A 23972-nucleotide genomic window follows, 5' to 3' on the forward strand; every position below is an offset into this window, starting at 1 on the left:
CTAACATTCTCCTTTCCCTTCCTCTCCCACAACAAACACTCTGTGAGGTGAGTGGGGCTGAGAAACTTCAAAGAAGTGTGACTAGCCCAAGGTCACCAGCAGCTGCATGTGGAGGAGCAGAGACACGAACCCGGTTCCCCAGATTACGAATCTACCGCTCTTAACCACTACACCACACTGGCTCTCTTATAGGTCTTATAGGTGAAATGACTAAAGTATTTTGTATGTGTACAATGGTTGTATGCTAATTTCTGTGTCCTGATTGGCTGGACTGACTGCATGGCAACAAGAGAGGTCAGTTACCTATGAAACTTCTAGAGCTAACACTAGTAAAATGCTAATTTTTAATTTGGATCCTCTGCCTGGAGACAGATGAATGTATCTCCTGACCATAGTTTTTGTTTGTGTTTAGTTTGTGTGTGCAGAGAGTTAGTTTGGCATTCCTCCACCTGAGCCTTCACATTTTTACTCCTGAGACTGGATTACATACAGTAACAGTGCTTCGCCCTCTAGGTAGCTACAGCACAGATTATTTGTTCCTCAATTGCTTACCATTTAAGTCACGCTACACCCTGGCCTTAGGCTAATGATCAGCCACACTGAGCCCTGGCTGAGGGCTCTAGGAATCAGGAAGTCTCCTCTTCAGGCTGATCCATTCACTCACCACCAGGTCCCATCCACTCCCATCTGTGGTGGCCAGCTAGCTCTTCCACCTCTCTGGGATCTGAGAAAAGTGCCAAAGGGGCTCTTCTTTTCAGAGCCTGGCATTCTGAGTTAGGTGGCCAGGTATTGCCTGCACCAATGCTGTTGTTTGCCATAGTGGCTAGAAAGACTTAAAAAACTTTAAAAACCTAAAATGGTAGCAGCCAAGGCATTCTTGTGCCCACCTTGCTCAGAATGCCTGGCTCTCAGAGAAAGGCCCCCTTTGGCCCTTTCTCAAAAGCCCAGCCCCGGCCCTACGTGCAGGCTGGGTGGCGCAGGGCACCATGGCGCCGGCCCGCCAGGAGGGCACCGCGAGCTGCGCCCACCCGCTGGCCGACCAGTCCGCCGGGCAGCTGCGCCTGCCCGCCCGCCTGCCGCTCAGCAGCGCCTGTTGCACCCGCTCTGCGCGCCGCGCCCACCCGCCCACCGTGCTGGGAAACGGGGTGGGAGGGCGCCGGAAAGGGGCGGGAGGGCACCGGAGGGATCCGGTACACCACGGCGCCGGGAGCGCTTAAGACGGCGCTGCAAAAGCCCAAGAGCTGAGGGATTTCAGATCTCTATGTTGAGGGATGTGGGTTTTTAAAAAGGTAAAAGAGGGGACTGCGGGAGTGGTGTGGAGGGAGAAGATTGGCACTGCTGCTGCCACAAAGAGACAGATCAGCAGCAGGGGCAATTGGTGGGGCTGGTTACCCATCACAAAGACAGTGCCTAGTGCCCCCCTGAAGTCTGGCAGTGGTCCTCACTGCAACACGTTTCTATTGCTCTTCTCTATTTTACTCCTTTACCAAAAAAACACACATCAACAAATAAATAAACAAAGACAAAAAAAACCAACCACAATGTAAAATAACTTTACAAGCTTTAAAAAGTTAGATAAAGATTGATTACCAAGTCAGATAACAGATACATAAGTAAACACAATCAAATCTGCACAATTTAGACTTCAACTTAATCCTACACAAGTGTACTCAGAAGTATGTTTCATTGAGTTCAGCAGGATTTGTAAGTAGATGTACCGTAAGACTGAAGTCCAAATGCTAGACTTAAGACCACCCACCCAAAGAAGTCTCTTTGTACAAGTCTCATGGCCCACAAGTGAAGCATCCAGTTTTTCCACAGCACTCTGAATTCAAAAGCTACATTTAAATCCAGTCCAGAGAAGACAGCCCAATGACTAGTCAAGCAACTGACCTTTTCCCACACCAAGAACAATGAGGGCTGCTACAATAGAAAAGACCATCAAAATAATAAAAGGCAGCTGAAACCATTCAAACACAAATGCATAAATGTCTGGAAAGTCCTATTTTTACGAAGGCAGAATTAATATGATATTATCTGAGATAGTCTGTATTTGTAGGTGCAGTTATGGCTGGAAAGTGTATTAAAATTTTCTTTCTGCCCTCTGTCTTTTGATCTATTAATTCGTCTAATATTTTGCACCTTTGCAAATTCCTTAATGGTAGATACCTGTCGATATATAAAATGTCATACCACTATATATTAGTTGCAATATACTGTTAGTTTTTACAGTATTTTTCCCCTTTGGGGGGTTTATCAGGATGCAATTGTACACACATTAACCTGGGAGTCAGTCCCATTGAACTTTATGGGACTTATTTCTGCCTAGATGAGTATAAATTGCACTGCTAGGCATTTGCTGATGTCATGTAACTTAACTAACTACGACAAATTCTCAGATCACTTTGCAGAATAAATACTTGTGCTTCAAAATTCCTTCCACTTTTATTGGAGTTACAACATGCAAGCTAGGTAGGTAAAGACCAGACATATGTCATATTCACCATGAAAATACCACTGAAAGTGGTCTCACTTTAGTAAGCAGGGCCAGCCCACCCATGAAGCAAGATGGGGCAACCACCTCAGTAAGCAGGATCCACAGGGGCAGCAGATCCTGATGCAGATCTTCCTTCCCCTCTTGTTCCTGATGTAGCTCTTCACCCACCTATTCTTCCCTGGAGAAGGGGGGGCACCATTTTGTGGTTCACCACAGATGCCAAAATGCATTGGGCCGATTTGGGCTTGTTGTAATGGTCAGACCTGTAATTACTACGCAGATCTCAAGCATCTGTGGCAACCATGAATACGAAGAGGTAACTTGAAAAGCCATACTGTGATTCAAGCAGTAACTTCTGCACATTATAAAAAAATTCCTTCCAGTAGCACCTTAGAGACCAACTAAGTTTGTTATCGGTATGAGCTTTCGTGTGCATGCACACTTCTTCAGACGAAAAGCTCTGAACACAAAAGCTCATACCAATGACAAACTTAGTTGATCTCTAAGGTGCTACTGGAAGGAATTTTTTTAATTTTGTTTCGACTACGGCAGACTAACACAGCTACCGGTACCTACCTGTAACTAGTTCTACACATTATGAATGAGGAACACAACAGAATGGGGCTCACGTGTTATTCGGACGCCATTTTTAGTACTGTAACACCCTCTTGGCAGGATGTGTTCGCATTTTATATGGGGAGCCACTAGGGTTAACAATCCACCTGAAGGTCTGCCTTTCTTGTGGCTTTTAGTTGCCGGAACAGACAATTCCTTTTGCTGGGGAAGGACCAGGTCCTCACCAAGATGGTGGCTCAATATCTTAATTTACTATTTTCTCGTCGTCATACTCTGCAGTCGTCTGAATTATTAGAAGCCCCAATGTCGTGATAGCGGATAGCGGATTATTCCCTTCTCTCTCTTAACACAGTGTTTGCCACAGTGACAGTTTTAATCTGTTATTATTTTGTCTGCGAGTTTGTTTGATGCCAATAAAGGTTTTACTAACTTACTCCTCTTGGCAAATGTAATGTGGGGTCTGCTTCTAAATCCATGGGACAGTGGGGGGGGGGGGGGACACCATGTTAAGCAACCCAGTCGGATGGGTGGGGTACAAATAATAAATTATTATTATTAATATGATGGTGATGCAAAGAGCCAGAATATCCATGGAAATCAAATGAACATTTATTATGAATTAAGGATACCAATGGAGACAACGCCATTTCATGATGTCTGTTAACAGACATGGACATATGAATAATAGTAAGTCACTGGTGCATAACTAAGAAAACATGCTGTAGGAGGTGGATGTTCAAAAACAACCAATTCCTGAACATATATGCTTAACATATCAAGAAACAGACATATAAAATAAGCAGTATATCCAAATTGTTTGTATGCTTTCATGTCCCTACTTAGCGTCATAAATGGATCACTACTTAACCCTGAATGAGTCTGCAAATCCCTTGCGGCTGCCTGAACTGTGCCTCTTTTGAAATCTTTTTTCAGCTATCTTGCCCTCATTATTCCAATTTCTTTCTTTAAGGCATCATCAAGTTCCAGCACTCAATTCCATTGTTTGTGAAATACTCTCGCCTCCAAAGATGAATTGGAGGACGGTTTGTTGAGAAACCATCAAGTCCTTTGTTGAGAACTTGCCTGCCACCCACAAAGAACTTTAGCGTCATTTACTTAAGAAAAACAATTGAATGGAAATATAAATATAAAAGGAAAACTCAACAACTGACACAAACTAGCAGCTGAAGTCTGACTGCATAGATGGAATCAATGGTGGGAACTAGATGGACACCTCACATGTGTATTAAAATATATATATATATTATTTGTCCATGTCCATGTCAGCAAAAGGGACGTGGGTGGTGCTGTGGTCTAAACCACAGAGCCTAGGGCTTGCTGATCAGAAGGTCAGCGGTTCGAATCCCTGCAACGGGGTGAGCTCCCGTTGCTCAGTCCCAGCTCCTGCCAACCTAGCAGTTCAAAAGCACGTCAAAGTGCAAGTAGATAAATAGGTACAGCTCTGGCGGGAAGGTAAACAACATTTCCGTGTGCTGCTCTGGTTCGCCGGAAGCAGCTTTGTCATGCTGGCCACATGACCTGGAAGCTGTATGCTGGCTCCCTTGGCCAATAACGCGAGATGATCGCTGCAACCCCAGAGTCGGTCACAACTGGACCTAATGGCCAGGGGTCCCTTTACCCTTTATGTCAGCAAAGGTGTGTGTGTGTTGGGGGAAGAACCAAACCAACTCTCAAATTCCATTTTTGAGGAAACTTGCACTGAAGAAGAATGAGTAGATATTAGTTATTCATACTAATACTCATCTGTTTTAATACTAATACTAATCTGTTTTAGCTAGAGAGAGTTCTATTTATTTTACAGTTTACCTTTTTAAACTGTCTTGCTTAAATTGCAAGGGGTCGACAAAAAAAGTGTAACCCAACACCTGGTCTTTTAATTTAAAAATATAATTTACCATCTTCCGCAAAAGCTGCTGCTTGCCTTCTATCACTGTGCCATCGAGAGCATGCTCACTTATGGGTTATGCATGTGGTACGAAAGCTGTACTTCCCAGGATAGGATAGGGTTGTGCAGAATTATTAAAACAGCGGAGAGCATTATTGGCTGCTCATTCTCCACCTTAGAACAAATCTATATCACCAGGTGCCACAGGAAAGCACTAGACATATCAAGAGATCCATCACATCCTGGTCACTGGTTCTTTGAGCTCCTGCTATCGGGACGGAGATACAGAACAATGAAGGCGAGAACAAGCTGTCTCAAGAACAGTTTCTTCTCTAGAGCAATTTCGGCCTTAAATGGAAAGTGTGGACTTTGAAGTCATCTTATTTTTACTTGTCATTTCGTATTGTATTGTTTAATTAATGTTTTGTAGTTATTTTAAATTTATGTGGAGTGCCTTATCTGAGTGGATGGAGCAGCTGAGTAATTTCGTTGTTCCCGCAGGCGGGCAATGACAATAAAGATTATCTTATCTTCTCTTATCTTAATTTAGATAATTCACCAGATTTAATGGGAACCTAGCACCAAAAAGTCCGTTCAGGTCCAGTTCATGCAATTGCCAGCTAGCAATTCTGTATATACAGTGGGCACCACACGTGTAATTTGGCATGTGCTTCATTTCTGAAACCTCCCATTCTTATTTTTTTAAAGGATTCTTCCACCATGCAACTGTTGTTTAAAAATTATACATAGCGCGATATTGAGTCAAGTTGATCTCCAAGATCATAGATTTGAAATTCTCAAGATTGTAATCTGTGCCTTCTCAAGGAAACATAAACAGAAGTAGATTCCTGTACATTCCCGCACATATCCCCATGTGGTGAGAAGGGCCCAAGGCAGCGCAACTGGTTCTGATTTTTTTCAATATGGCTGTTTGTCCTCTATTTGAACAGCCATCGGAGACAGTCATTTATCTGAAGGAGTTCTCTCTTTGAAGAACTATCCACTCCAAGTCTGTTTTAAAGATAAAGAAGAAGCATAAAGAGGGCAATCAAGGGGCCTTGAAGTTGTTCATCAACATGTATCACCCGGACAGAAGACTGAGGAGGGACCCAGGTCACCTGGCCATAGTCTAGGTGAGATGTAAGACATTTCTATTTAAGTTACAGCACTTATTTATAAATGTGCATCTATTGATGTGCTATTTGCATGCAAATCATTAGGTACATAAATGAGACAACCATATCAGGCATCTCTACAAAACAGAAGGCTTGTTACCCTCTTGCACCTTCTTGGAGTTCTATTTTTCTTTTGGGTGATTATGGGTCACAAATTACTAATGTTTATTACAGGCAAAACCAGCAATGCTGGATTTAGGGCAGTGTGGGTGGTTCCCCTGCACAGGGCGCCAAGGTGAGGGTGCACAAAATTGAGACGATCTATAATTGAGAAGATCCATTTGGGTGCACCAAATTTTGGGCTCACCCAGAGTGCCATATTACCAAAGTCTGCTTCTGGAAACTAACAGAACTGTATATGATTTGTTACTTAAATGTCTGATTTAAACAAGAATTAAAAATGGTTGCAAAATGACCTACAATAACTGCCTTAGGTTAGGAGCAACTATTATACTACCTTTTCTTTTAGCTACTTTGGTACTATGCTCATTTGACACTAAGTAAATGAAAAAGGAAAAGGTGAACAGGATTAGAGATAATAAGAGCAATGCTCTCTCTAGAAATAGAAGTGCCATATAGATAAATTAGTATGGAATACCTTACAAAGGTTACTTTTAAAGGAAAGAGAAACCACCATTCAGGAAACTGAGTAGAACAGAAAGGAAGCTTGTAGAGTAACAAATGCACATGATGAACTTTCTGTCAAGGCCAGTCAATAATACGTTCCCTTCCTCTCCCATTTTTTGCTTACTTCCTATTATGCCTTCTCCTCTGATTATTCACTCTGTTTTCTTCTGGCTTGGCTTTTTAGCCTGAGTGAGCCACACTGTGTATTGCAATAACAAAACAGCAGCAGGAGAGGATTAGAATCAGAAGAACCACAGTGGGTGGAAGAGTTTAACCCTGTCCCCTCTGCTCATGTCCAGGCAAGAATCCTACCCAGTGCTGCAACTTGCATTGGAAAGGAATCTTACATTGCTGCTGTTGGATCCTTATTTGGAGTTTGGGGTGGCAGAGGAACTGTTTTTTATTTTAATAACCAGTCACATTAAATGTAATAACGTGTTTAATGCAGCATGCAGTTTGACAGTTAGAGAAGGGTTGATAAGGAAGGGAGTGGCCAAGCCGCAGCAGAAGTTTTGTGTCACTGGCAAGAAGGTGTACAGAGGCTCTTAACAAGGAAGATGGATAAGAATGCATTCTTAAGGTATTCTGGCAGATGGATGAGCAGAATTTGCAGTAGACTCAGGCTTGCTCTAAGCTTCTCACCTGGAATATGTGTATCATTTATCCCTGCAGTCCTCATGGTGTTCCTGGGTTTGCAAACTGATTAACACACCAATGTGGAGCCAGCCAGTTTGTTCAAATCTTAGCTCCTGAGGCTGAAGTTTATGTTTTAGAAAGGAGAAGCACTCATCACCCAAAATGTTAGCAGCACCTCTGCTAAAGTATCAAAATGTGTTCCCCCCCCCCCAAATAGTTATAAGCAAGTACCCACCTCACATCTCACTTTGTGGAAGAGAATGAAAATTTTCTGACTGCCTTTTTAACATTAGGTCTAGATAAAATTAGCATTTTCAACACTGCAGCATTAAAAATGTGAGAAGTACTTTTAGTTTTAGCTCTGCATTAGCAAAATGTTTTGTCTCTGAATATAGGTAGGTAGCCGTGTTGGTCTGACGTAGTCGAAACAAAATTTAAAAATTCCTTCCAGTACCTGAAGAAGTGTGCATGCACATGAAAGCTCATACCAATGACAAACTTAGTTGGTGTCTAAGGTGCTAATGGAAGGATTGTGTGTGTGTGTGTGTGTGTGTGTGTGTGTGTGCCCTCAGTACAATGGTTGACAGTCTTAACATTAGCCATAAAAACAGCCAGCCATTTTCTTTTAGTTTGAAATGAGGAAGTTGGGTCATTTCCCATCTGTGTGCATCAGGGGTAGGCTGCAAGTTATTCTTCTTCAGGATTTTGCACATTCCTGTACCTGAAATGTTTCCCTTTTCTGGAATCACATGAGTTTTGTGTTCCCTTTGTTAGTAAATTTATCATTTCAGTACATGCACTTGTCTTCAGTGTTTCCTTTTTCACCTAATTAAAATGTTGGGTCCTGGGTCAAACATGAACACCTGTAAAACACTACTGGTTTTAATAGTACTGTAGAGGTAATAGCAGAAGCATACTTTTAACTTTACCACTGGAATCAGTAGAACTTAAAACTTGTTAGTATTTCACTCACATTGAAATAATAGGTCATGCAATTTGCTTCAATGTTTGCTTATCCAGAATCAAGCCCCAAGTGAGTATTCATATATGTTTACAGCCTTAAAAGTGCTTAACTTTGGCAGGATTGGGACCATAGTGCCCAAAAGCAGAAGGTCAATATTTCAGTTTCGTATCTATCAAATTTGGTGATTAAAATGATGGTGGCAAATGTAATGTTCACATATTTGAAATACGAACTTTTCAATTATATAGTAATATTTTACTAACCCTTCCCTCAAAAAGGAAGAGAAAATGAGCTAGTTGTGCTCACCCCACAATTTTTTTAAAATCCAAAGGCTATGCACTGACAATAAGAAATGTATGTACCCCATTCTAAAATTAAAAATTAAGCTTAATCCGAAATATTAATAGGTACCAGCTGAAAACTTCCTCTATAGCCAGGCCTTTGGTTATAACAAGGGGGGGGGCTGTTAGTTTTTATGTTTGTTTGTTTGTTTTTGCTATGTATTTTGTGTTTTTATTATGTATTTTTATGCTTCAAACCACACTGTGATCATCGGGTGAAGTTCAGTATATAAATTTAAGAAATAAATCATTTTCGCAAATTACTGTCGTGATCATATTCTCTTACTCTAAATGGATACTATTATTTTTCATTTTAACATCCTAGCGCAGATGGAAAAGTAGGATGTCACAAATCATAGTAACAAACCCTGATGGTGGTGCTAAAACGTTTGGATTAAGTGTTCATGGGACCAGGAGGCAATCCAATGAAGGGATTGGAAGGACTGTCAAAGCACAACATGGTCTACCAACATTAGTCAGATTTGCTAGCACAAATGTCTAAAAGCAGCATGCTATTCCTCCCAAATCGAAATCACACATTTAATAAGTTCATAACATTTGCTATTCTGGAGTTAAACCCAAACAAAAGAACCTAGCAATAGATCGTCTTTTCTATAGTTATTATATTGAATCCACAAAACCTATGTATTTTGTTGCATATAGGTTAAAAATTAATAATGTGGATGTATAAGTGGAAGACCACAGATTGGACATGTGCAGTAGGCAATATATAGCCCAACTTGGCACAAATGGGAGGAATGAGATCAAAAGCAGCAGCAAAATCCAATACCTGTATGCAGTGAACATTTTCCTTAGACAATATGAACAAGCAGGAAATGTTTACAAAAAGATAGGAAGCATGTTAAAAGAAGACTGCAGCCTTTATGAGGTGCTATTGAAATTCTCATAACAACTCTGGGATCACTAAGCCCATGACACCATTGGAAGAGAGGCATTGTTCTCTTTCCTGATTACATAACTAACAGAGTGCAGTGACACCGTCTGTTTTGGCCCTAGAGTCAGACATAATAAAAAAACGTTCAAAAACAGTGGAGGAGGCCAAGTGTGGAGCAAAGCACAGCACAGTTTCAGTGGCCAGCTCCTTCTCCTTTTCTTCTTGCAACAGAGGGGAAGGAACAGGGAACAGCCCCCAGGTGGCGGCGGCAGCAGGAGGAGGAGCCGCTAACCATTGAAGCTGCATTGCTGCTGTGCTGTGGCCACGTTTGGCTCTGCCCCCAACTCCACATGATGTCAGCCACACACAGCCCCTTCTCCTTCGAAAGCTGGTGCCTCCGATTCCATATATAAAGGGTATATGTGCTTTATTCTGAATGGAGATTAGCTATGTGAAAGAAAAATATAACATGTGAAACAGGCCAAAGTCTCACAAACGTTATCTCAGAAAAGATGAGACTGATAGGAGATAACCATCTTCAAATATCTCAAGGGCTTTTACATGGAAGATGGAGTGAGCTTGTTTTCCCCTGCTCTGGAGGGTAGGACCAAAACCAATGGATTCAAGTTACAAGGAGATTCTAACAAAACATCAGAAAGAACTTTCTGACAGTAAGAGTTGTTTGATAGTGGAACAGTCTCCCTCAGGAAGTGGTGGAATCTCCTTCCTTGGAAGTTTTTAAGCAGTGGTTGGATGGTCATCTGTCATGGATGCTTTAGTTGAGATTCTTGCATTGCAGGGGGTTGGAGTAGATGACCCTCAGGATCCCTTTCCAACTCTACAATTTTATGATTCTAGACTGACATTAAACAGGAGAAAATATTATGTTTCTTAAAAGTTCTAGTCTCAAAGCTTTGGGGGGCAATGGGCACAGTTTTCAGAGTTAGAGCACTTTCACATAAAATTAAAATCCACCCAAAACAAGATTTTCAAGGCCAAATTTATACGAAGTGAAAGTATAATTTAAGTTAGCTGGAATGAACAAAGGCTCACATACATTTTACTGTAAGGTGAATTAGTTGTGCTTTGTGCAAATGGCCTAGTATTAATTTAAGAAGTTGCTTTGTAAGGAACCCCACTACTTACAATTGCAGCAGCAATGTAATAATGGCTTTATTCATTTCATTTTTGCCTTGGCTTGTCAAAAATACATACTGTACAATTTATACCTTGATTGGCTCCTGGGTATATTCTATCCAATCCAGGGTATCCAAGCAAAGTATTGGCCTTCACTCACTCTGGCACTGTCATGTGTGACTTCAAGTTAACCAGAACTGAACACACTCCATGTTTTAACTCTGTTGCTGTCACTATTTTGCAACAATTTGGTTGGTCCTAGGTAAGGTTATTGCCCAACTATGGTTTTAGGTCCCCTCCCCCTTTTGTACCATCACAGTTTCATTGTGTGCTATGTTTAAACACTGGAACCTTGGACCAAACAACACCTTTCCTTATATCAAATTCCTGGTGCTGTTTTAAAAAGTAAAAAGAATAATCTGAACTAATCTGAAGTTTTAAGAAACACTTTTTAAAATCCCATGTGTGTATGTATATATAATTAAGCACAGTCAATTCATTTACTGAAAGGAAACTAGAGTGATATAATAAGGCATTTAGAAATAAAAGGGAATTGCATTATATCTAAAGCATTGCCCTGATGTTCATCAGTACAGTGCACATATATATCTTTCCTCAGGGGAAAGATCAAACTAATTAAGCCTATGTGTGAAGAAGCCAATTTGTGGCATGATTCAGTTACACGTTATACACATGGAGGTGGGGGGGGGTACATTGCCTCCTCAATCACAAAAAGAGGGTCCTCTCTAATGGGCATTGCAGGAGTACATATCTATATTCCAAAACAAGTCCCTTAAATAACAAAGCAGAATTTCTGCTTCTTAAAAGCATTTAATCTACAGCTCTGAGTCTTTAGAAGGCAGTGCTAGAAATTACAGAGATTGACTTGCTTTATGTGCAACATTTTGTCCAGTTTGATTATATCTTTACACAAGGTCAGACCCTTGAATTGTATGCAGTACAACTAAAACTTTCTCCTTTTTTGCAATTAGAGAACTTTGGTCACAAATCATGGCTGCAGCCTGGTAATACACAAAGTATTTTATTTCACAAAAAAGGTGGTAGTTCAAGTCTGACTGTGTGATAACATTACATCAAATGTAAATGAAAGGAAATTACCTAGTTAGTAGTTTCGTTCCTGAATCCTATTCATGCATTTATAGCACACCATATTCATGCGAGCTTGCTCATAAGTCTTATTTGCATTTATATACCCCATCTTTCCCATTCCCTTCACCTGACACCTTTTATCTTCAAAAGAACCCCCATGAGACCAAACATATCCACACCATCATTTAAAAGCACATAAAATGCACATGTAGAGCACTTGACTTTCCCCAAAACAATCCTGGGGACTGTAGTTTGCCAAGGGTGCTGGAACTGTAGCCATGTGAGGGGAAACTACAGTTCCCAGAATTCTTGGGGAGAAGCTGTGCGCTTCAAATGTTCTTTATAGATTAGACTGAAAGAAAGCAACTGGTCCACCGTCCAGATTTGCTGAATGAGGATTGGAACTTGGGTCTTTCCAGTCCTAGTCTAGCCACTACACCACATTCTGATTTGTTTGCAAGGCGGCTAGGTGGCATTGTGTCAAATTGAGTGCTATCTCACACTTCCCAGTGCATTTCCCTATCATTTTGCTTATCACAAAAAGTCCAGTATTTTTGGGGAGTGGATTTGTTGTGCCAGACCTCCCACCCAATCAACTATAACTGCAAAGGCTTGAATTTGCTGGTATGTGATTGAATGCTACTTGAAAAAAGCAGTCGAGAAGTGCTCTCAGAATCCAGCTTACTCTGTGCTGACAGTTTGGGAGAAGAGTTTAAGCAACGGAGCATATAATTCAATTGACTCTCTCAACCTTTTCCGTAAGAGACTCTAGCTCTTAGCTCTCAGATCCCCCTCCAACAAATCTGTGGGAATTCCTTGGCATTATCACATGATGCTAAGAAGCCCGTCTCAAACCATCACTTGTTTTTTGTGCCACATCTAAATGCTGTTCATGTGCAAGAGAATCTGGAAGAAATATCAAATGCATACATGACTTTTTATAGTCATATTAAGGACCTTTGAAAATAAAGCTTACTACTTAAGAGTTGCTCCATTGTGGTCACCAGAAATTCTACGGGCCCCAAGTATTTTACTTGGGTATGAACATTTGCTTTTGGCTGATATTTGGACAAGAAGGTGCCACTCGGGGTGTATGTTTTTCTCCCTGCCTTCCTTCCACAATAATAGTATTTTGCTAACATTCCTACATGATCTTCTAGTATCTACGCGTCCAAAATGTTTGAGGACAACTGATGAGAGAGAGAAAGCGTCCATTACAGCCATTTGAGTACAAATGCCATTGGCTAAACTAAAATATACATGTGTTAGTAGCACTAGGCAACTCCTGGCATTCTTGTTATAATAAAACTTTGAAATGTTTTGATCTCTCATAAATCCTTTCATATAAATAAGAGAATTCAGACACAAATAATCCATGCTATGATGCTAAATGTGCCTTGTTTACTCTGTAGCAATAGTGACTCAAGGTATTTTGTTCTGGATGTGCAAAATATCACATATGGTTGCTAAGAGAAAGTGGTTGCCCTGACACAGTTTAGAGTGAAGTCATAAATAATAAGGGTCTACATTTATTGTTATTTTATTATTATACAAACAAAAATTGTTCTTAAATAGAAAATGTGAGTTGTTGTTATGTGGGCAACAACAACAACAAAAGCTGCACTTACATAATCATCACATTTCTTAAGATCCAGAAATTTGCCACTGGCCAAGAAGTGCACTGTGCAAACCTACACTTTTGGTTTGCTCATGTGAAAATGGCAGGGGCAGTTCATGAAAGTTTTTTTATGCTAATGGCCAAACCAAAGGTAATCAAACTCCTTCCCTCTCCCTGCCCCCACAAGTGCTTCTTCCACCTGTTTTACCCTCTCTGGTTTAGGCTGCAAATATGTGCACTTATATACAGAAATGTAGCCAAGTTAATTCAGTTGGACACACATCCAAATAAATATTTATGGTATTGGTCTGTCTCTGCTTTATCCTGTGCATTAAGTGAACTGAGAGGCTAACAGAATATATACAGATTTGGGTCATGTTGGAGGTGTTGGAAAAAACAGTTTAAAATAATGGAGGGGGAAAATAACAGAAAGGGTGGCACATCTTATGCCTCCAGTGATAAACATGGATACTAGAGGTCTAAACTTTTTCTAAAAAAAATAATCTCCTAGGGATGAATACTGACAGGGGGAAATGGCTTGGTGGCTGTCAATCCTGGGCAACATCCAAGCAAGAAGGAAGGTTCCTTCCTGTACATACTGGCAGGTGGCAGCAGTGGTGACAGGATGGAGTGTGGTGTGCAGTTGCCATCATCATTCAACTGCATATCACAGCAGCTCAGCACTGCTTGGCCCACCATTCCCTGGCTCCAACAACACCCCCCCCCCAGCTGCTGCTCAGTGATGTCACCCAAGTTGGGCTTCCACTTCCAGTATCACCACTTGAAGCAGAGCAACTACTGGAGTGCTCAATGTGAGACAACTTACATTTAGAAGCAAAATGGAACAAGCGGGCAATAGTGTTCTGGAAGACTAAGAACTATGGGAAAGAAATAAAAGAATGACAAAACAAAGCAGCTTTCTTCATCTCTGTAAAGGTAATTCCCTCTTGCTGTGAAAAATTCACTTCAACCTAACAACTAGAGCTCTTCCATTTAGGAACAAAGGAAAAAATTAAAGATAATGTAGGATCTTCCAATAAAACTTGATTGGTTCACTGAACTCAGCTTTGAGCGTCTGACCTAACAGTCTCACTTTCAACATTTATCGTCAAAATTATCCTCATCCTTGAGGTCACACTGAGTAACAAAGCTCAATCACTTCTGGGGTCAAGCCTGTGTCACAATCATATTGGCTGATCATTCTTATGGAAGTTAATGGGTGACCTTCAAATGGCACCACTCAACTCTTTGTGTGCATTTACCAAGCAATGGAACTGCTGTCTATTCAGGCGGGGCTCTACACTCTAAAGGCCACTGAGGGCAGTGGAAAGTCTCTCTCCTATATCCGAAGAGCTTTTGCGTGATTCTCTAGAAGCAAAAAAAAAATGCCTTTGACGACCAGCTACACAGCCCAAGAGAAAGGTATCAACAAGGGCAGTGAGCATTTGCACACCAGTGCAGTACAGGTTTTAACACACAGTTTGAGACAAGAGAGGTTAACATTCACTCTAGGCTATTAGTAGTCATGCTACCAGGACCAAAATAGAAAGGAACCCCCAAGGATTCATTTGTCTTCATAATTTACATCATAAATGACATACAAACTCTGCAAGTAATCACTTATTTTTCTTTTAGGTCAGTTAACAAGTAGCTAAGCTTGAAAATATCTACAGGCAATACCACACAACAGTTTCTATTTGAGCAGGTCCCAATCAACTAAATGTTCTTGAAGTCCTAATTAAATCAATAAAACAACTTTATGTTAAATCTCTGTCACAATGACGTAGCCAGCAGCACCTGTCTTCTTTCCCCTTTATTAATTAGGATTTTTATCCCACCCTGTTTGTCATGAAGTCTTGGGGTAGATTACAGTATAAAATACTCCCACCCACTCCCATACAAGCAGCAGTGTTTAAAATCATTCTGGGCTTTGTGGCTACAGCTGGACCAGCACTGTGACCCCAGGCATGTTGACTCAGAAGTAAATCCTACCAAGCTTAAGGACATGTGTTACCCTCTAAGTGAGCATGCGAAGTACTTTGTAGTAAATTGCACTGAACTCATTGGAACTTTTCCCAGAGTAATGTGCTTAGGTTCATGCTGCATAGATCCCAAACAGAACCACCAAAATGTTCCCTCTGTCTCAATGTGCAACCCACATACCGTGTAAATTAATAAGGAATTATAACAATTCACAAATGAATTTATGAGGAATTATTAGCTAATATTTCATCTACAGCATTTTCAATGGCATCCAACTTCCAAATAGTTCAGGATGGTGTTAGGAAGATAAAAAAAGAAGGTGAAACCCATGTATATCCCCCTCATGTAGTTTAGTGGGTAGACCAAAGTCATTCACATGAACTTCATAGCTTAACATGGATTTGAACCCAGATCTCGCTGCCCCAATTCCAGCACTCCATCAAGCCAATACATCACACTAGCTTTTTTTAACATAAATCTTTTATTTGAAATAAAATCACATTTAAGATTGAAAAACACATTTAAGAATCAATAAATTAACCCCAAACACATCGTCTGAAACACTACACAGCATTTAAAAATAAATAAATACCAAAGGACACTGGAATCATTGTCCTAAGCAGAAATGCAAATGCTGAATTTCCTCTTGCCATTCCACAATGTCACCTTTCCCCATCACTCATCCCTCTGCTCTAGAGACAAAGCCTCTCAGCTTTGTGGCAAAAAAAAAGTAATATAATAGATTTTTGAAAAGTTTTCTAGACTGCAGATTAAAGGATGAAGATAACACAGGGTGTTTCGACTTCATTTTTCAAGAGGAGGAGCGCGCAAAAGCTCTGAAGACAAAACTAGGAAGCGAAGAACAGCAGCAACGGGGGCGGGGGCGGGCTGATGGGAGACTTGCGCTGAGAACAAGGGAGGAAACTAAATTCGTTGCCCAAAAAATGATTGGGGGGGGGCAGGGAGGACTTCGGGTTACGCCACATAAATTCATTTCCCCTTCCCGGCGTCAATCCTACTGACAGGTCTGGTTCAGCGGGGGCAGGGGCAGGGGCTCCCCGTCCCCGCAAAGGACTATATCCAGCCTTAGCCAGGCTAAACCCACTGAAATCAACGGGATGTAAGGGCAGTCGTGAAAGAGCCCCACTCTTTTCCCATGGTTTCTTTTTTGTGTTCTGCGCAACTCTTCGTCTGCCTCCAGCCCCGAAATCAATGAACGAAGCCACCGGCTCCCCCCCCCCTTACGCACACGCACCCTCTCCCCCAGACCTAGAAAGAGCCGGGGGGCAGAAGCCGCGAACCGGCGGCGGCGGCCTCCCACGGGCGCAGCGCAGCCTCGAAGTGCGCGCTCCGAAGTGGTTCCTTCTCTGAAGTGCGGCGCGCCGGTGTCGGCGGCTCAACACCGCCCGGCAGCAGCAATCCGCCCCTCCCCACGAACTCTCTTTCTTCAGGAAAAGAGCAGCAGCCGAGACCTCGAGGAGCAGCTCACACAGGTGCTTTTTTATGGCTCAGAAACACCGCCCCTCCCGGACCCTTACCGTGGTATTCTTGTCCCGGCACGTAGAAGGTGGGGTTTCCCGCGATGTGGAGGGAGATGAGCACCTCGCCTTGCTCGCCGTCCCCTTCCAACTCCCCGTGGTGGGTGCAGAGGAAAAAGAAAGGCGAGAAGCGCGGGTAATAGCCCACGGCGCCCTTGGCCACCTGGGACGCCCCGAGCATCACGCCCAGGAGGAGCAGCGCCACGGAGGGGAAAGTCTGTCGCCCGGAGAAACTACGTGGCCGCCGTGGCCGGGGGGCTGGCGGGGTCCGCTTGGGCTCCATGCTCGGCTCGCTGCTCCGGTCGCCGCCAGCTCCTCACGGTCATTCAGAGGCGGGGGGCTCCCCCAAGAAAGAAGCGGAGGCGGAGAGCGCGGCGCGCCAAAGGCGGGGAGCGAAGTTTGACAGGAATTGGGGCAGACCCAGAAGTTTGGCGCCGCCGCTGCCCCGCAAGCGACTCCCCGCCGCGGAAAGAGAGAAAGACAGAAATCGCCTCAGCAGCAGCAGCTGCCACCTCCTCCTCCTCCTCTCCGTCTCCCTCCCGCGCGCCCGCTCCCCACACCTTCTTAAAGCCGCGCGCCGGTAGCTTTGATTGGGAAAGGGAGCGGCGAGGAGAGAGAGAGCGCGCGAGGGAGAGGGAGAGAGAGAGAGATTCGTCTTTCCCGCGCCCCGCGCTCTCTGCCCTCCCGGGGGCAACCTGAGGGGCGAGCGGGGCAAGGCGAAGAGAACACCCGCCTGCCGCTCTCGGGAGTGAGTCCGACGAAAGAAGCAGCTCCTGAGGCGTTGGGGAGGGAGACTGAGAGAAAAGATGAGGCAGAAAAGCGCTGTGGCTGGAAATAATTTATTCCCCTTGGCTGAGTGGGCAGCGAGGGAGGGGCAGCCCTCCCCGCTTCGTTGCTGCTGTCCGTGAAGAAGAGACGGGCAGGGAGCTGGTAGGGCGACCTGAGCAGAGCCAGTTGGCTGTGGCTTTTGTCTGGGCTGGTTGGGCTCTATCTTTCTGTCTCTCTCCTCCCCTCCTTCCCCCTCTCCCTTCTCTCCTCTCTTCTTCCCCTCTTATAAACTACACAGGATCAGGGACCCAAAGCGGCCAAGGACACTCTTTCGGCTGGGGATGAGTCCCACAGAAACTTCAGCTGCACCTGCTGGAGAATAAAACCCCATTATTATTGTTGTTGTTGTTGTTGTTAGTGCAACTATTGATAATTATAAACCTTTCCAAAAAAAGGTAGTTTCCAACCTTGGTATGATTAGCCCAGAAGCAAGAGCAAATGTTCTTTTGAGCATTGCTGTCCTCTTCAGGAGGTCTGATCTTTTTTAAAAAATGTGACCCCCCCAGCCCACCCCACACACAAGAAAAGGAAAAAGCAAGATTGCCATTTTCATAACATTACATTGCACTGACCCTACTCTTAATTTCTCAAATTACCAGGATCACAGCACCAGAACTTACTGGAGTGCAAAATATCATTATTGGTATTTAACGTCCGAAAGAGTTGAGTGGGCAATTGGTAACAATTTAAAGGGAGGAAATAGCTAAATGTAATTAAATTGGCATCTTCTTGCTCACATAGTTTTATTTCTTCTGCTCTCTCTGTGTTTGTGTGCAGGGACATTTCATCCCCATCCCTTCAGCCCAGACCTGTGTAACTGAAAGAGCGATATCATTGGGGAAAAGAACAGATGCGCCAGAGGACCAAAGGAGGGGGAAACGAAAAGCCAAATGCAGAGCTTGGGCTGGAGGAATATTTCATAACAAAGCATTTGCTTTCAAACATTCAGGATGCACTGGCAGGAGGACCTCGGCACCAGGAGGCAGAAGCCAACCTTCCAGGCTTTTATGTAGCTTTGTTGGTCTCCTACCAGCAACCCGACAGAACTAGTGTGAGCAATCAGAACATGATGTAATTCGAAATGATAGCATACCTGCCAGTGTTTTTGAAATGCAAAAATGGCACAGTCCAGGGAGGTCCCTCTTGAATTACTTTCATTGCAAAGGGAAAGATATCCTTCCTTTCTCACCTCCTCATGCCAATTCCCCTCTCCCCCCCCACCCCTCAAGGAAGAACAAGCTGATCACATGGAACGCATCTTGAGGCTGGCCTACATCTTTCCCTCTCCTCGCACAGGCAGACTGCCTCTCTGGCCCATCTCCCACACATCTGATGTGTATTCTACATACCAGGCCCAAGGGAGGTCATTGCCATCTGTTTTACCTGGAAGCACTGCCAAATCTGTACCAAACCACAGCTCACCTGCTAGAACTTTTCCTAAGAACGTTTCTCAATTTTTCCCAGCTGTGTTGATTGAGGGGGTATTTAAAACACAATATTTTTTTGACAGGGCTGGATGAGAACGTCAAAATGCACAGTCCAACATAGGCATTTCCAACACAGCGAAGGTAAATGGGGCATCCTGCAGTGAAGTTGCAGAACACAAGCCCATTCCAAAAGTCTAATGCCTTGGAAGTGGAAACCTTTGAAAGTCACAGATGAGAATCAAGCTGGCTCCGTTCTTACCATTAAAAAATAAATAAATGAATGTCAATTCCATGAATCTCAGTGCTCATAAACATGACAGGCTAATAACACCATTTTTACTGCCAAACAGAGTGCAGGCAAATAGCCTTTCACATAGCTTTGCCAGCACAACCCATTCAGAGTACATTTTCCTAGCATGCTCTCTGGCCTGCCAGCACAGATATTCCAAAATGGACCAAATTATGCAAGGTAACAAACATTCCCTCCTTGGCATGCCAATATGCAGAACTAGCAATAATTTGAATTGGGGGGGGGACCCATGATTCATTTGGGAGGGATGTCTACATGTATCTCATGCATTATATACTTAACTGAACAAATAGCGGAGGGAGGATGAATTTCCGTAACACCGCCTGCTAACAATGCAGCAAGAGGAATGGACTCCAGCTGCTTCTGCTCGGATACGTGTGATCTAGCCAGTGTTACCTTCTTCAACAGACAACCCTACAAATAAGCTGGAGGAGGGATGACACAAAGTCTGCAGATCTATCAGAGGGATTCTAATCCCTGCTGAAGTCAACGAGAGTACTTCCAAAGCTTTCTCGGAGCTATTCAGTTTTACCTTAATTTTTCTCTCTTACTCCACCTTATCAGCATCCATCCGCAGCATTTTCACCCCCCCATACTATTGCTCTCCCTTCCTCCTTCATGTCAGCTCTTTATCTTGTACAGTATCTCTCTCTTCATCTTACCTTCTTTATTTACAATCTCCCCCCAGAGCTCCATGTGGGTTTGAATGTGCAAGCTTTGTGAATCTGAGCCTTGATGTACAAAGAAACTCAATGCAGTCCATATCCGGAATGTACAATTGAGACATACCTATATATTTGAGAATATATATTATGACAATTCTAGTGATTATATTAATTATGGAAAGCATACACCAGTAGCTCAAGTTTTGGCAAAACCCACCAACACATACTGCTTTTACTAGACTGGATTCCCATTTATTTTACATGCCACCAGAGCCTGCTGTTAAGACTCTTTGATCAACACTAACTTGCATTCTGATAATAAAAAGTGCTGTATAACCACTGTGCTAGCTGAACATTTTTTACTTCCTTCCTTTTGCTATCTAACTACCGTACGTTGTATACTTCAGTTTTTTAACTGTCTATAGCAGGCATCCCCAAACTGCGGCCCTCCAGATGTTTTGGCCTACAGCTCCCATGATCCCTAGCTAACAGGACCAGTGGTCAGGGATGATGGGCCGAAGTTTGGGGATGCCTGGTCTACAGCCTGGGAGATCAGAGTCTTTCAATTTAAATTTTGTTGGTATTACTCTGCACTGAAAATAGAAACTTAATTTTAAAATAAGAACACGGAAAGCTGCCTTATACCAAGACAGATTAGTTATCCATCTAGCTTAGTGTTATCTACTCTGACTGCTAGTGAGCCTCATGGGTTTCAGATTATTCCAGTCCTACCTGAAACATGGGTGCCTTTGCTTGCAAAATGTGTTCCACCACTGGGCACAGTTCTTATGGTTAATAAAACAGAATAAAACGGCACAAAAAGGTTAGTAAACAAAATTTGGGAGTTAACACTATTGGCATTAGGGCATTACAGATGCGTCAATTTACGAATGTAGATTTCCGTTCCACAATAGTCATTAAACTGTCCACTGTTCCATTTATTGTAGTGGCTCCCAAACCCTTTCACCACGGACCACACATAAATCGATTTTTTTTCCTGCCTGTTGTAGCAATTGCAATATTGTGTTAAATGCTGCATGTTTTTTAATTGTATTTTTATAGACATGCCAATAATTATCTGAATGAAGGTCGTGGACAACTAATGGCCCACAGGTTGGGGACCCCATATCTATTGCACCTGAACTGAAAAGCAGCATATAAATAACACCAAGCAAATAAAATTCAAGTCACATCTCTACCCATGTCTGCACTTGAAAGGGGTGCACACATTTCTTCCTTTTCTCCTCCCCTTGATATTCCATTCTTACACAGTTTCCTGCCTGCCATCAACTGATTAGGTGCTGCCGCATCTCTCTCACTCTGTAATAATGTCAGCATAATAAAGACAGCCTTAATCTATTTTCTAAAATGGCAATAAAGATGAGTTATCTATTAAGCAGCTACATGTTCTAACGGGTCATCAAAATCAAAGCCTTTGATATCTTTATCTGAGTTTGCAAAGCCTAATAACTTTTTTGGCAGGAGCTATATGTTGTTGATCCCCCACCCCCAGCTTAAAGCATGATTTGCATTAACAATGTTCTGCCTGCTCAGAGAATCATTAGAGGCTGGTGATGAGGGAGAACTCCATGATTCCAGGTACATCAAAACCTTCTAAAAATGAACTCAAGAAATGATTGTTAAAATGAAATAATGGTGTAAAAGGCAGTATGGAATTTCTGTGCCTACTTAGAAATCTGCCAAAGGAGGAATGCAGTTGGGAACTAAAGTATTCTCACTTAAAATACTTATCTTTCAAGTTTAGGTAGCATGGGCTACTGAAGAGTTAGACACGTGTAAGTCTTGCTGATTTCATTGATACTTAAGTGCATCTACCTACATTAGATTGAAGACAAGACATGGATGGCATAAGAAATGGCTGTCACATGAGAGCCACTTAAAATTGCTTCATATGGCAATTGTCTCCTGACACAGTAACATCGTAGGATCTGGGACAGGCATCCCCAAACTTCAGCCCTCCAGATGTTTTGGACTACAATTCCCATCATCCCTGACCACTGGTCCTCTTAGCTAGGGATCATGGGAGTTGTAGGCCAAAACATCTGGAGGGCCGCAGTTTGGGGATACCTGATCTGGGACATAGCTGGAAAAGCCACAGCTTTTACTGAACATTATTGGTTGTGGAGAGAGATTTGAAGGTATTACAGAGGAACGGGTGCTGCAGACCTTTAGTTTTTGCAGGCACTCTCTGCCTTTGAAAGGTGCATGGCAGGCATAGAACTAACTATAGCTCCACTAGGGGCGGAATTTGGTAATCTTTCATAATATGGCACGCCGTGTGAAGCCAGAATTTGGCGCTCCGAGATTAATCTTCTCCATTATGGATCTTCTAAATTTTGCATCCCCTCAGCTTGGCACCCTGTGCAAGCGGACTGCCCAGGCCACCTTAACTCTGGCGCTGCCTCTCCATTTGCCACACATTCCCCCATACTGTTATGCATTATTTCCTGTATGCTTCAAAAGCACAAGAGCTCTGCTAGAATTTCCAGCATGGTTGTTTCGAGCAGCCGTTGCAGAATGGATTTCCGGGTCTCTGGTGCAGAGACTGCTGTGGACCTTTGTGCACATGCCTCCCAATGCCCCTTGCTTGCATTTTCATCTCAGGGGTGTCACTTCAGGCTTCAGGAGGTGGGAGCAAATCTATTTCTGTGTGTGGTGGCAACAATTAGAGTTGTACACTTGAATAGATAGCCGCTATATTTTGAAAGCATTTGCTGTACCTAATAACCAGGAATACAGATACTCCAGCACAATAATTATATCAAGTCTGAAACACAGGGTATGTAAGTATGTGTGGATCCTTTCCCCACATAGAATCACAGAACTGTAGAGTTGGAGGGCACCCTGAGGATCATCTAGTCCAACCCCCTGCAATGCAGGAATATGCAGCTGTACCATATGGGGATCGAACCTGCAACCTTGGTGTTACCAGCACCAGGCTCTAACCAACTGAGCTATCCATCTGAATATGTTCCAGGAGAGTTTGTCATTCAGTCACAGAGCACATGCTTTCAATGCAAAAGGTCCTATATTCAAAACTTGGCATCTCCAGGTAGGGATTAGGAAGACTGGCTTGAAAATCTGCACACCCCCTGCCAGTCAGAGGAGACAATACTGAGTTAGATGACTCAACAGCAGGCATCCCCAAACTTCGGCCCTCCAGATGTTTTGGACTACAATTCCCATCTTCCCCGACCACTGGTCCTGTTAGCTAGGGATCATGGGAGCTGTAGGCCAAAACATCTGGAGGGCCGCAGTTTGGGGTTGCCTGAACAACAGCCTCACTACATATATGACACAGCTTCTTGTAATTAATTGGAATCCTTAGTTAACTTGCCCTGTGAATGCTTACTCTCCATTTGGAATAAGACAGTCATTCCCACCTTGACTTGGGAAAGGAATGTGTTGTGCTATCCATAGTATATTCTCGGAAATAATCAATGTGCTCATTAAATTTGGAACTTGGCATGCTGATATGGGTGGAAGTTATTAGGTTTTTTTATGTGTCATTCATTGAATTATGGTGCTGGAGGAGACTCTTGAGAGTCCCATGGACTGCAAGAAGATCAAACCTATCCATTCTGAAGGAAATCAGCCCTGAGTGCTCACTGGAAGGACAGATCCTGAAGCTGAGGCTCCAATACTTTGGCCATCTCATGAGAAGAGAAGACTCCCTGGAAAAGACCCTGATGTTGGGAAAGATTGAGGGCACTAGGAG

The 23972-nt window shown here is 43.0% G+C and overlaps 1 protein-coding gene across 2 annotated transcripts in view; it reads right to left on the reverse strand.

The window, feature by feature from the left end:
* Window positions 1-17926, reverse strand: part of RELN (reelin) — a 307444-nt gene extending 289518 nt beyond the window's left edge. For both annotated transcript variants that reach the window (XM_035127392.2, XM_035127390.2), the window contains exon 1: window positions 17004-17926. In XM_035127392.2, coding sequence (XP_034983283.2) covers window positions 17004-17286 — 283 coding nt within the window. In that variant the 5' untranslated portion in view covers window positions 17287-17926. The remainder of the gene's footprint in view (window positions 1-17003) is intronic.
* Window positions 17927-23972: the final 6046 nt, after the last annotated feature.

Source organism: Zootoca vivipara, chromosome 10 (genome assembly GCF_963506605.1).
Source record: "Zootoca vivipara chromosome 10, rZooViv1.1, whole genome shotgun sequence".
NCBI lineage: Eukaryota > Metazoa > Chordata > Lepidosauria > Squamata > Lacertidae > Zootoca > Zootoca vivipara.